The following is a 12624-nucleotide window of genomic DNA, read 5'->3' as shown; positions in this document are numbered from 1 at the left end:
GACTTCTTACCACGGGTTTCTCAACAAATGTGGCCAAGAAATCCATAGTGGTAAAGGCCAGCTACGAATTCATGTGAGAATTCTTAACAGGTGTAAAAGGGTACATTTGATTGTAACCTTGCATTTACAACCAAATTTACATATGGGACTACAGCCCACTGAGAGTCAATGATTCATGAACATTCTCTTCTACTTCTGCAAAATATTGGCAAAATCAAGTTATTTGTGATACAATTGGTAACTTTCTGATAAGTACAAACACATATCACTCTCTGGAAATCCCTAAAAATATAAAACAATCCAGAGCGTGCTCAAATGGGTGCGATGTTAAAGGGAAGTATTAGAGAAAATTCTAAAGAAAGCTTTACAAAAATGCATTTGGACTTGCACTATTAATGCATTCAAAGGCATTAGGAGTACTGGGAGAATCAGACATGAAGCTACTTGATGAAAGCAAACCTACATTCTATAAGAATGTATGCACTAGCCTTTTCTATCAAGCCTCTGAGAATCCTTTAGCAGGTTTGTCACAGTTCAAGCACTTATTTTGACTCTTTCATTATCATGACGAACTGTGGCTTGCAAGTGATCATAATGACATTCCTTAACAAGAAACATTCACCTAACGATAACCAAACATTCACTTAACCTAAATTAAATCACCAGTCAATTGCAGCACATTAAAGAGCACTCAGGAGAACATGATGCATTACACTGAATAAATGAAAACATTTGCATACAGACAAAAACATTGTGGCCACGTACCTACGTAGCCGTTGCCACTTCCTTCTTCAACATTTGTTACTGTCTCTGTGAAAGATTATATTCAACATAAATCGAATTATTCAATTGTGTCACCAAGAGTGTATGAAAGCGCTCTTCAGAAGTAATGCTTTGGTCAGAAATACATGAATGTGACTGTCTTGCCAGTAATAATAGGTAAACCCTCTAGAAGAGATTGTACAACATTTCTTAGATTATCCACTCCCCACCTGAAGCCATTAAGTGAATGCCATACAAGTGCCATAACAATCATAATAATAATAATAATAATAATAATAATAATAATGATGACGATAATAATAACAACAATAATAACAACAATACTACTACCAGTGTGATGATAATAATAATAATAATAATAATAATAATCATCATAATAATCATAATAATAATCATAATCATAATAATTGCAATACTACTACTGCAATTAACAATAGTAATAATAAAAATAACAATAGTAATAATAATGTGTAACAATAACACATTGTTATTGTAATTGCTATTATCAAAATATTATTATTATTACTGTTACTATTATTATTAATACTACTACTACTACTAATAATAATAATAATATGCATATTATTATTTTAACAGCGCAATGTCAGTAACAACAACTAGAAATACAAAACAATGTATTACTTTCTAAAAAATTAGTGAATGCTGTTCATTTGATAAAAGAAACATTTATGAAAATCCCTGCCATACCAAAATACTTATTTTCCTGCATTGGGCCTTATTACGATTGAAGTCAGACTTACGTCACACCAACACCGTAGCAAAATGGAACTACCTGACTATAGGTCGGCAGTTCCACCCGCAGAATTTGGATGCGACTGCTCAATGGAGGATCAGAAACATCCATTTTATAATTGTAGCTTGTGCGGTGGGTGGAAAAGACCTGCAGCTCAAGCCACAATTGTAAAATGGATGTTTAACAATTGCAGCACTGTGTGGCATGGTGCCTGCCACACAGTGCAGGGATGTTTAGGGGGCATCATAGGTTCCTCACAAACCTCATAGCAGAGGGACAGGGGTGAGGGGGGCCGTGCTAGAGGCCCCCAAAGTCACTTTCTGCCTGCCTTTTCATGGTGGGCGGACTACCATGAAAATGCAGGTGGAAAGCAACATCATAGTCCCAAAGGTGGACCCGAGGCTGGCTCTGCTGCCATTAGGGGATTATGAGTCCTTCTGATGCGGAGCCCTTCGGAAACACCGCAGAATCTACCCGGTATTGTAATACAGCATCGGAGAGAAACCATCAATGTTGGGCGGAAAGCCTTCGACTAGCTGTTGGATGGTTTTCCGTACGACATCGAAATCGGGCCCTTAATTGTAAATGCCTTCTCTTTCGAGTACAGTTTGCAATGGACCATAAACATCACAGCCAGGTGGAAAATTGATTTTATACCATAAATGTCTCAGTAAAGTATCTATTATGTCATATATCAAAGTGCAATTATGAGAGGACAACTATTGTCATCGCACTATTAGCCAAAAGTACTACCATGAAATTCCATTCCCTTTAGATCAGTAAGCAATCGTGCCACTGCAAAGGAAATGCGACCAACCAATGTTTTGGAGGTTATCCTAAACATGCAACAACATTTTGAATACTTGCCTTCAGTTGGATCAATGCTAGAGATTACAGGAGTTGTTGCAGGATTCCAAGAATAGCTGCAGTTTCCAGAGCATCGAGAGGGTATTCCATTGATATAAACGGTGACCTTTAGGGCAAAAACAAAGTGACAGTGAAAATCTACTAACCACATAAAGATGCTTTAGGCTTGCCATTGCAGAACATTACTTTTATAGATAAAGGGCCAGGTGTATCAAAGGATTTTACCCATTTTTTATCTACTGGAAAATGTCTTAGTGCATATGACACACATTATAGTGAACAAACCCACATTTTGCTAAAGACACCTGGCCCACTTGTCTAAGATATTTCTGCCTCAAAGTCAAAAGTTAGGGGAACAAATAATGTCATTTACTAGGGCCAAATCATATTCCCGACTGACAGAATCAGAAAACGATTTAAAATATACTCTTGTGAACTCAGAAATTCTTCCAGCTAAGTAAATCACCTATTCCGTCTTTGAGCATTAGAAGGTGCTTTGATTTCAGAAGTTGGTGAAGGCTGTGAGAGTGCACATACCTTTTCAGGTAAATTCTCATTCTACTTATGTTAGGTGATCCATTACCAAAAATGACTGTTATAAGAGTGCTTTTGGGAACCTACAACTGTTAATGGTACCGTACTGCTGTCAGTTTTGCGAATTCAGGACAATAAGACTCTTACTCAGAAGTAGGTATAATCTTAGGACATTTAGAGACTCCACACTTCTCATCTTAAATAATCTCCTACTAATGTGTAAATTGCCTTAATCAATCATATGTTCAAGGAAGTTAGATCAGTATATTTGAGGGTGGAATATTGGACTTGGTCTTTAAAATTGAGCAGAGTGATATAGAGAACAGGAGGTTTTACTGAACGATTGTCCTCTTGGGCCGTATAATGCAATTTCATTGTTTGTGCCGGGTGCACCTATTAAAAGGTGCGCCCGGTGCAAACATTGAAAGTGCGCCCTATTACAGTGAATGCGCTGTCCCCAGGGCAGCCGCAGACTTGCGCTGCCCTGTGGGCTGCACATTCATATAAAAACACAGAGCGGGTGCTTGCAGCCGCTCCATGTTTTCACAGTGCAGGCGGCATCCGTCTACACCTTTATGGGGGATTAGAGCTACCCTTGCAGGTGCACTTACTGTAATACGACCCCTATTTTCTAAATTATTATTTTAAATCAGCTCAGTTCTGATTGTTTGCCTTTTCCCTATAGTACACTCTCCTTAAAACACATCATAACTCCTGTATTCATTTATGACCTCATTCACTCATGTACACCCACTCACTTCTGTTCTCACTCATTACCTGCTGCAGGCATTTGCTCCTGTATTAATTCATTCTCTCCCGTGTTAAAGTACACCTACTCATTAATTCGTAGACCCACTATTGTACTCATTCACTGATACACTCATTCATTTATGTATATTCATTCCTGAACTCATTTATCCAATGCTAATTTTCTTTGATCTATAGTAGCTCTTTTTGGACAGTCGTTTTTGCTGCTATTCCAGTTTATCAACAAAAAAAACTCTGCTTTAGTCCATCTATTGAGAAAAACATTTCACACATTTGTCCACCTGCCCCACCTCACAATTGGTAGAATTCCATGCTCCAAAGGATTGTCCTACATGCTCTTAATAAAGGAGTTCTGTTTGTGACTGTCTTCATCTTTACCGAGGATACATGTAACAAGTACCCTCTCATTGCTCAGGAAATCATTTGAATATTCACAGCAAGAGTCTAAATTGTTGACACAATTGTTGGCCTACTCATCAAATTGATGTCTATGATTGTGGTTGTGTATAAGAGTAAATGAAATGAAAGAATGGGTCACTAGGAGGACATGTGATTATTTGGGTTGTGGATAATGTTCTACAACAATGGGAAGAGAATGCATTCTCCTGCCACTTTCACCAACGCAGAACCTAAATAATCGTGCATCGATGTACTAATTCATAATCCTATGCATTAATTCATTCATAAGGGAATTTATTGTTCAGTCTGTCGTCCACACGCCTCCTTCCATTCAGCCATTCATTTATCTATGTATTCACTCACCCATTCTTTCCACTATCTACACTTTTAGTTACTCACCTATTCATTCACATATTCTAGAAATAGCATTCTGAATAACCACACATGCAAAATCTCAACTCAATTAAGAAGCAATCTCATAAAAAATCAGACCTAATGTCTTTGTATACAGCAAAATATAAATGCAACTATGATACAATACAATTTATTGCACTCTGTGACAATATGATTGTTTTTTACAATGTGAACTCTTACAAATGCATAGAAAGGGGGTTACACACCGTGAACACTGCAAAAATACGATACAATTAGGATTCTAATTTTCAACTGCATGACAATCATCTCAGGACTGTACGTTGTATTAATTAACACTAGTAGACCTTCTTGCTAAGATCTTCATTGGGAGACAAACTAAAGATGTCTGGTTACCCTTGTCTACATTCATAATTTTGTGTTTATTCCTTAATTGTGTATGAATTATAGCACCTTTTCTTTTTAAATATAAAAGCAATGACTATGCATTGTTGCTTCAAGTTTTATGATGTGTTTTGAAGATTTCTGAGTTTATGACCCACACCGACGCCTTTGGTAAGCCTTGGATTGGTGTGTCTCACTACGATAGCAGTCAAGTGCTAAAGGTGTGCACTAGGTGTTTGCTTTGCTTCAACAATAATGTGCCCTGGGGCTTAGGGTCCACCTCTTTGTTGATTGTCTTTACTGGCTTTTGATTGAGTAGAAGCTGTGTTAGCTCACAGCTGGTAGGACATAATTATTACAGATACCTTGTTAAATACAGAAGGTCCAACAGTCATGTGGGCCAGGACCCCAAAGTTAACAGACACCAACTGCCACAATTAGGTTACAGTAACCCAAGAGTGCCCTTGTCCCATACACCTCTGAACCTGTTATCATAACCCACATGAACTGCAAATGTGGTACTTTTGAATTGCACAATTGTCCAGCCAAACCATTCCTGCTGTTGTCCATCTCATTCCCAGCAGAGGGCTTGGATGCTCAGGATGAAGCAGGAAGCAGTGTGTCTGCCAAGGGCCTGGACCTAGGGCAGCGTGGAGGACAGGAAAGCAGAGAGGGAGCTCAAGCTACAGCTGGCCAAGATGACGCTGGAAGCTGAAAGAGCCTTGGAGGAAAAGAGACAGGCCATGGAGTAAATGAGAATGGCCCATGAGTTCAGTCTCAAAGGGCTGGACTTAAAGCAAGTGTAGTCCAGCAGTATTTGTGGCAGTGTACCTGCAGTGTCCATTCGAGAGGTGAGGGTCGACATACCTAAGGAGCTGGCATACCTAAGGAGCTGGAGTCCCCTAATGTAGTGGGAGATCATATTGATAAGTGGTTTACTGCATATGAGCAAGCTCCGAGGTACACAAGGTCCCAGAGGAGTACTGGGGGAGAGGTTAGCTTGTGTAGGAAGATGCCTACAATGGGGATGGACACACTTCTTAAACTTGAGGCAGAGGACCAGACCAAGTATACCACCATTTCCAAATATGGGTTGATCCCTGAGAAATATCATCAGAGGTTCAGGGACAGCAACAACCTCCCAAGCCAGTACTGCATGGACTCCGTACACTATTCCAGTAAGGTCCTAAAGGGAAGGGCAGCAAAGTAGAGGATTTTATTCGGCTTTACACCGGATTCTGAGGGAGCACTTGCTCAGTACATGTTTTACATAGCTGCACAAATTCCTGGTAGATAGCAAGCTGGTTGACCCCAGGAAGTTTGCTGAGGAGGCGAACTTCAGGGTCAGCACCAGAGTGTCCAAAAAGGCATTTGAGGAGGGCCTTCATACAGGTGGTCAGGGTCCCCACCTGAAGAAAGCAGGAAGATAACAAGAAGAAAGTGTTCTTTGAAGGCACCCAAAATAGTTTTCAGAGAAATGAGCCCATTCCCAATCTGCCCACCCAAAAAAATGCTTCTATGATAAGAACACTGGTATGATTGTCCCCACGTGCTATGAATGCTCCCAGAGTTAACACTCTAAGGGTGATCGCAAGTGTCCTAGGAGGGCAAGCTTACCCCCAGTGGTGGGCAGAGCTGGAGCTAGCTTGAGGAGGAGATGTGCCTACTTAGGGTAGGGGAAATAACTGAGGTTACCCTAGTGTCCCTCAGTGACAAGGACATGGTGCCCTAATCCCACATGCCTTACAATACTTCTAAGTGAAGGCAGTGGGTTACCATCAAAGGGCAGAGGGTGAATGTTCTGAGGGACACAAGAGTCAGTACTACTACTGTTAGGTGTCATATGGTATCCTCATAGCAGGTGATTCCTAATACCTTCCACCAGGTTGTAGTAGCAGACAACCCGGAAAGCAAATTCCCTGTGGCCCGGATTCCCTGTGAATGGGCTGGGGGTCTCAGGTCTTCTGAAAGCTGCTTTGAGCCTGCCATGCTTGTGGACTGTAGTCAATTATCTGGAGCACACTGCCTGGAAGGAAGTGGAGCTCAGGTTACACCTGGAAATGTTCAGTTTGCCGGAGTGGTTCTGTACAACCACAGGATCAATGGAGTCAGGTAGATCTGGAGCCTGGAAAATTGGCCGACATAGTTGCTAAGAGTGAGAAGAGCAAGGGGCATGTGAAACCAGCTCCTGAATGTCCCAATGTACAGATGGACGAGGTGTCGGAGGAGGCTGACCCAGAGTCTACCTGGGTCTATCTAGATGATAGGCCTGAGTAGGCTGGATGGCAAGCAGAAGGGGGACCCACTGGTGAAGACCACTAGTGAGGAGCTCAGTAAGGCACATATGTAGTGCCTAGCCTTGGAGGGAATGAGGAGGCAAGCTGAAGCCCAGGGAGCTGGAGATGCCTTGAAAGATGCCTTGAGAGATCACCTCATATATTGGGAGAATGACCTCCTGACAGTAAGCTTAAAGCACCTGTGCATTCCTACTGGGGATGGCTCATGAGATTCTCTTGGCAGGACATCTGGGACAGGACAAGACCTTTGCAAGGCTTGTTTCCTACTTCTATTGTCCCTGTATGAGTATATCCTTAGATGCATTCTTCAGGACTTGCCTCACCTACCAGTCCGGTGAGAAGACAGGGAAAAACCTGAAAGCTCCCCCTAATCCTTTATCTGTTGTTGGGTCATTGGCACCCCCTTTGGAAGGGTGGGAATCAACATTGTAGGACTTTGGATCGCAAGACTTGTTGGCCATGCCACTAGATACCCAGAGGCCCTACCTCTGAGGACTGTAAGTGCACCTGCAGTGGTAGAATCGTCTCTACCAGATACATAGTTACCGAAGGTAAGTAACTCGTACACAATATAGAGACTACTAGCCGCAGATTCCTTAACGTAGAATAGATACCCTAGCCATACCCAAGGGGGAGAAGGGTCTGCGAGAGGACCCCACCAGCCTGGACATAAGAGAGTCCCGCAGGGGACAAGGCCAATGGACAGTGAAGGAAGCCTGTCCCCCCAGGCAAGGGGAATCCCTGCATTCAGAAGACCGCCAATCCCAGAGGGGATGAGGGAAGACATGAAGAGAGGCAACCCGCCGTTAAGCAGCAGGAGAAACAAAGGCAAGGCGAAGAAGGCCAAAGCGCCCGCACCCATCCAAGGTACCAAGAATCCCCACCAGGAGCCCCGGGGCTCAAGCAATGAAGAGGAGCTCCTAGGAAGAAGAGCAGCCGAGAGACTCCAAGGAAAGAGGTAGAGAGATAAAAGGCTAGCCCCCACCCCACCAGGAGCACCCAGTGAAGAGGGCAGCCAAGCCTATTACAGCCGGAAGGCAATGGACAAGACAGAATGGCGCCTTCAGCAATTAGGCAGGTGGAGCAGACGGGTAGCCCGAGGTGGCCCAGGGGAAAAATGCCCAACACCCCGTAGGGACAGACAGCACCCGAGGAGGCACAAGAAACTCAAAAAACTACAGAACTACCACAACCCCAGGGAGGAGAGGGAGAACGGAAGACAGGGCCCACTGGAAGAGGACCGAACACACACCAGCCTCAAGTAGCGGCCAAGGCCAGGAGGACTGTCCCGTTAAAGTGCCAGAAGACACAGTGAAGCTAAAGAACAGCTGGTCCGCACCTCAGGCACATCCCGCTGCAGACAACTGCATGGAACAGTGCACCCAGGACAAACCAGACGCCAGCCGAAGACAGAGGCCAGGAAGGCCGAGAAGGCCCCTGACACACCCCAATGGAGAAGGCCACATCCATGGTCCAAACAACAAAGAAGCAGAACCAGGTAAGGCTGTGATGTAAGGCCGTAGACAGCAGGCCAGACCAGGCTAACAATGCCGCGACCCGTGATAACGACAGCTAGGGGCGCAGCTTGAGCCATACCAAAACCCTCATCAAAAGGAACGCACCTGCCACATACCGTAAAGCCACAGAGAGCGGAGGCCCGAAGGCGACCCCACCTCCCTAAGCACATGGCAGAGCTATATAATAGCTACCGGAACCCCAGAAAGGGCGAGTCACGTCCCATGATATGGGAACCCTCTTAGGAAAAAGCTTTCCACAGCAGAGGAAAAACAGAAAACACCTGCAGAGAACCCACATACGGCTTGCCAATCAGCCAATAGAACAACAGAATGCCTAATCTCAGGGCCAACACGGCTCAGCAAGTGCCTAGAATCACAATCCGAAAAAGGGCCAAACCAGCAGCCAACAGCACCACAATCCTAACCAAAGGACTTGAATGCACAATAATCACAGAGAACACAGGGATGAACTGCCCCAGCAGAAGAACACCTCCCAAAACCCTGATCAACTCCCCGGTCACTGAGGTCAGGAAGGACGAGGAGGAGGAGGAGGAGGAGGAGGAGGCCGAAGCCCCACTAAGATCCTCTGAAGGGCCGAGTCCGCAGGGGCGTGCAACAAAAGAGCACCATCAAAAGGAAGATCCAGTAGCTGTTCCCGAACATTCTCTGGGAACCCACTGTCCCGAAGCCAGGCATGGAGATGAAGTGCAACCAAAGAAGCCATGGCACGACCAAGCACCTCAGAGATGTCCAGAGCGGAGCGAAGAATAAACGGCACCTGCTCCTGGCCATCCAACACTTGGTGCCGCAGAGCAACACAGGCTCCCTCCTGAGAAGCGGCAGATACAAGGCACTCCGCCGAGTCCCACAAGGCAGAAGTGGCCCTGGTGAACATATTGCCCCCCCAGGAGTCCTGCCAGCGGGCCTCCCGCAATGGAGGAGACAACAACGATGGCAGTGAGGGGAAGGCATTCTGCAAAAGGGGGCCTCTGTAGAAAGGTGGAGGGAAAGACACGCAGGATCACATGGCGCCGGATGGTGGTGGTGCAAAAGATGTTGGGGCACCAGGTCCCCCGTGGCAGGGCACCCTCAAGTCCCCGGAAGAGAAGAATGGAGCAAACCCTCGAAAGGAAGCAGCAGCTCCCGACCACCAGAATCCTGATGGAGGACCTCCAGAAGATGATCCGCTCGGAAATCAGCTGGATCACCCATGCGCAAAATCCCTACAGCTGTGAAAACAGCGCGAGCAAAGGCAGCACCTGCCTCTGTAGGGCCAGCGGTGTAGAAAGCAGCTCCTTAGTTGGGGATGGCTACAAGCTAAGGCAGCCATCCCCCAAGCCAACTGGAGGAAGAAAAGGCCAGGTGCGGAAAGGAGGAAAAGGAATTGAGGAGTGGGGGACCTGCAACACCTCTGGCGAAGATGGAGAGGAGCCATCCTTAGACGACGCCGAGGAAAAAAACCACGATGCCGCGGCCTGTCTCCAGCGAGGATGAAACCAGTAAACGCCGGACCTCAGTAGAAGAGGAGGCGTCCGAGGATGAGTCAATGACCCGACGTCAGCCTGGCGCTGTGGAGTCCATGATCTGAGGCAGGACATCGTCTTCCGGCTCCGGGGGAGATGCCGTAACAACTGCTGCCACAGTGCAGGAGACCGGGTTTGGGCCGGAGCCGGGGCAGTGAGGGAACGGTGCCAGAATGGCACAGACCCGACCTCCGACGAGGCAGCTGCCTGTGTGGAGGGGCGTGAGGGACCTGGGAAGGGGCGAGGGGTCCCCCGCCAGCTGCGGCCCGTGGCAGGACATGATGGGCCCTCCGTCAGCCCCTGTGGTGCCGCCAGGGCCAGCAACCACCGGCGGCTAAGCTGCGTCACCTCAGCCTTGGACGAGGCCACCGCCTGTCCCAAGGGCCGAGGGGGGCTCGGGGATGTGACCCGAGCCATGACAACTGCCCGTGACACCACAGGGACTCCCGCAGGAGTTTGCGGCAAAGCAGGGGCGCCGTGGTCCGAAGAAGGGACCCCCAAAGGGCTGCATCCCAATGGCACCACATCCCCCGAACCTGGATCTGAGCCAGTCGCTGCCTGGGCCGGAGCCACCGGCGACGCTGCGGAGGGCCCCGCACATGGCAAGGGTTCTGCAGACGTCTCAGGAGGGGAAGGAGGAGAGGGAGAAGCCAGTGAGGCCTGCAAATCTGCTGCATATATCTCCAAATGGGCTCTAGATGCCCCCACACCAGGAAACAGCAGATAGGGGGATGACATATGGGGCTGCACCACCCGCGGAGAGCCCACGCCCCAAAAGGCCGTGAACCAGCCCACGGGGAGAATCTGTGACACTTACCGACAGGTGAGTGACGCTCCTGAGGTCTGGGAGAAGGCCGATGTTGAAGACGGAGGTGGCGACTCCTGAAACCCTCCGCAGGGGCCGGACGTGGTGACGACGTTGACCTGGACATGTGGGCCGAAAGAAGTTTCATCCGGCGCTCCCGCCGGGACTTCGGTTTCATCTGCTGGCACGACTGCCACGTCTGACCGTCCTGTGGTCCAGGCTAACCCTGGTCAGTTGCAACTGTACCGTGACCACATGCAGTTTCTCTTTGGGAGTGTCCCATTAGCTGTGCTTCACAACAGATTTAGGCTAACCTTATGCTATGCCTATTTCACCTGCGTGCAACCTGTGTACTACTGTCGCAGATGCCCCTATCAGTGGTCCATGGATGTCGCCTTACCAACACATCCCTGGCTGCCCTGGATCATGAGCTGTGGGTGAGTCCCTTGTTGGTCTATGACCAGGACTGCTTTGGTGATACACGTTTATGGGATGCCTTTCAATGTGTCAGACAGACTGACAGCTGCGCCTGTGCATTTGTGCCATCTTTTGGAACTGATTGCCTTCTAAGCTGCCTGTGCCTTCTTAGATTCGTAACTACTTAACAGCCACGTGAACTGTTGGTGACCAATTCAATATCCTTTTGCCTATTTAACACCTACTGACAGGAATTGTCATTCAGCTCTCTGACTTTTGCCATGTCTGCATTGGATTCAACTCTGCGGACCTCTGTGGTCTGTTTGCTTGGTACCACAGAACTGAGCAAGGGGAGGCGTCATCTAACCGTCGTGGACATTGTCGACTGGCATGAGCCCGGCTTACATTATGCTGCTGTAGCGCTGGAATATAACATGGCGTAGTTGTTTTGCACGTGCCTAATTATATGTCTGTCACATGAGAAGTGTCCTCAGAGCTTGTACTCTGTGCGGTCCCGGAGTACTGCCCAAAAAATCTGTCCTTGAACAGAGAACATTGTCCCTTGTCATTCTGTTCTTTTCTGGCCCTGGCACCCCGACTCACAGCTGCTAGGGGACACGGGTGCCTTTTAGATGTCATGGGAAGTGGGCTAGTTGCCCCACACTTGGACAGTGATCCATCCAGTGATGAGAGCGACACAGCACATCTGATGTACATTTCTCCGTGTATATGCTGAGGAATGGGGTCTGCTGACAAAGCCCAGAGACCAGGGACATTCCATTAAAGTTCTTCATGCAAGGGGTGGGGGATATGCTCTTGGGGCTCCGTCCAGAGAGATTATTGATGTGACATTTAACTTCATGTGATATGGATGTGTCACTATGGTAACTGTTTTTGTACTCATGCATTCTCAGCTTGCTGTGGCACATATATGGCATGTTTTGACACTGTAGTAAAAAATGCACATTTCAAAGCGTTTCTTGTCTCCAACTTCTCTACTTGTGTACAAGTGCCTAAATACCTCTGTGTGAATAAGAGAGCTAGTGGGGCACTATAGCAATTGGTCCCTGTGCTTATGGGTGCTTCTGGGTGCTCCGTGCCTGCCTGGCCAAGTTCTCTGATCCAGGGCATGGTCCTGTATGTGTCCAAAATGCCAGCAACACATATCAAATCTGTAAGACGATAGGAGGGCATGCAGATACAG

General features: G+C 47.0%; 1 protein-coding gene across 1 annotated transcript in view; it reads right to left on the bottom strand.

Moving 5' to 3' along the window:
- The window catches only part of LOC147724578 (fibrocystin-L-like), a 1433379-nt gene that overhangs the window by 802871 nt on the left and 617884 nt on the right, over nucleotides 1–12624 (bottom strand). The window contains exons 28-29 of the mRNA XM_086966122.1: nucleotides 2405–2510; nucleotides 766–810 (exon numbers count right to left, since the gene is read on the bottom strand). Of these exons, the coding sequence (XP_086822248.1) occupies nucleotides 766–810; nucleotides 2405–2510 (151 nt within the window). The remainder of the gene's footprint in view (nucleotides 1–765; nucleotides 811–2404; nucleotides 2511–12624) is intronic.

This window comes from Lissotriton vulgaris, chromosome 4_1 (genome assembly GCF_964263255.1).
Source record: "Lissotriton vulgaris chromosome 4_1, aLisVul1.2, whole genome shotgun sequence".
Classification (NCBI taxonomy): Eukaryota; Metazoa; Chordata; class Amphibia; order Caudata; family Salamandridae; genus Lissotriton; species Lissotriton vulgaris.
The sequence above is the reverse complement of the archived record's forward strand: the minus strand, read 5'-3'. Positions and strand labels throughout refer to the sequence as shown.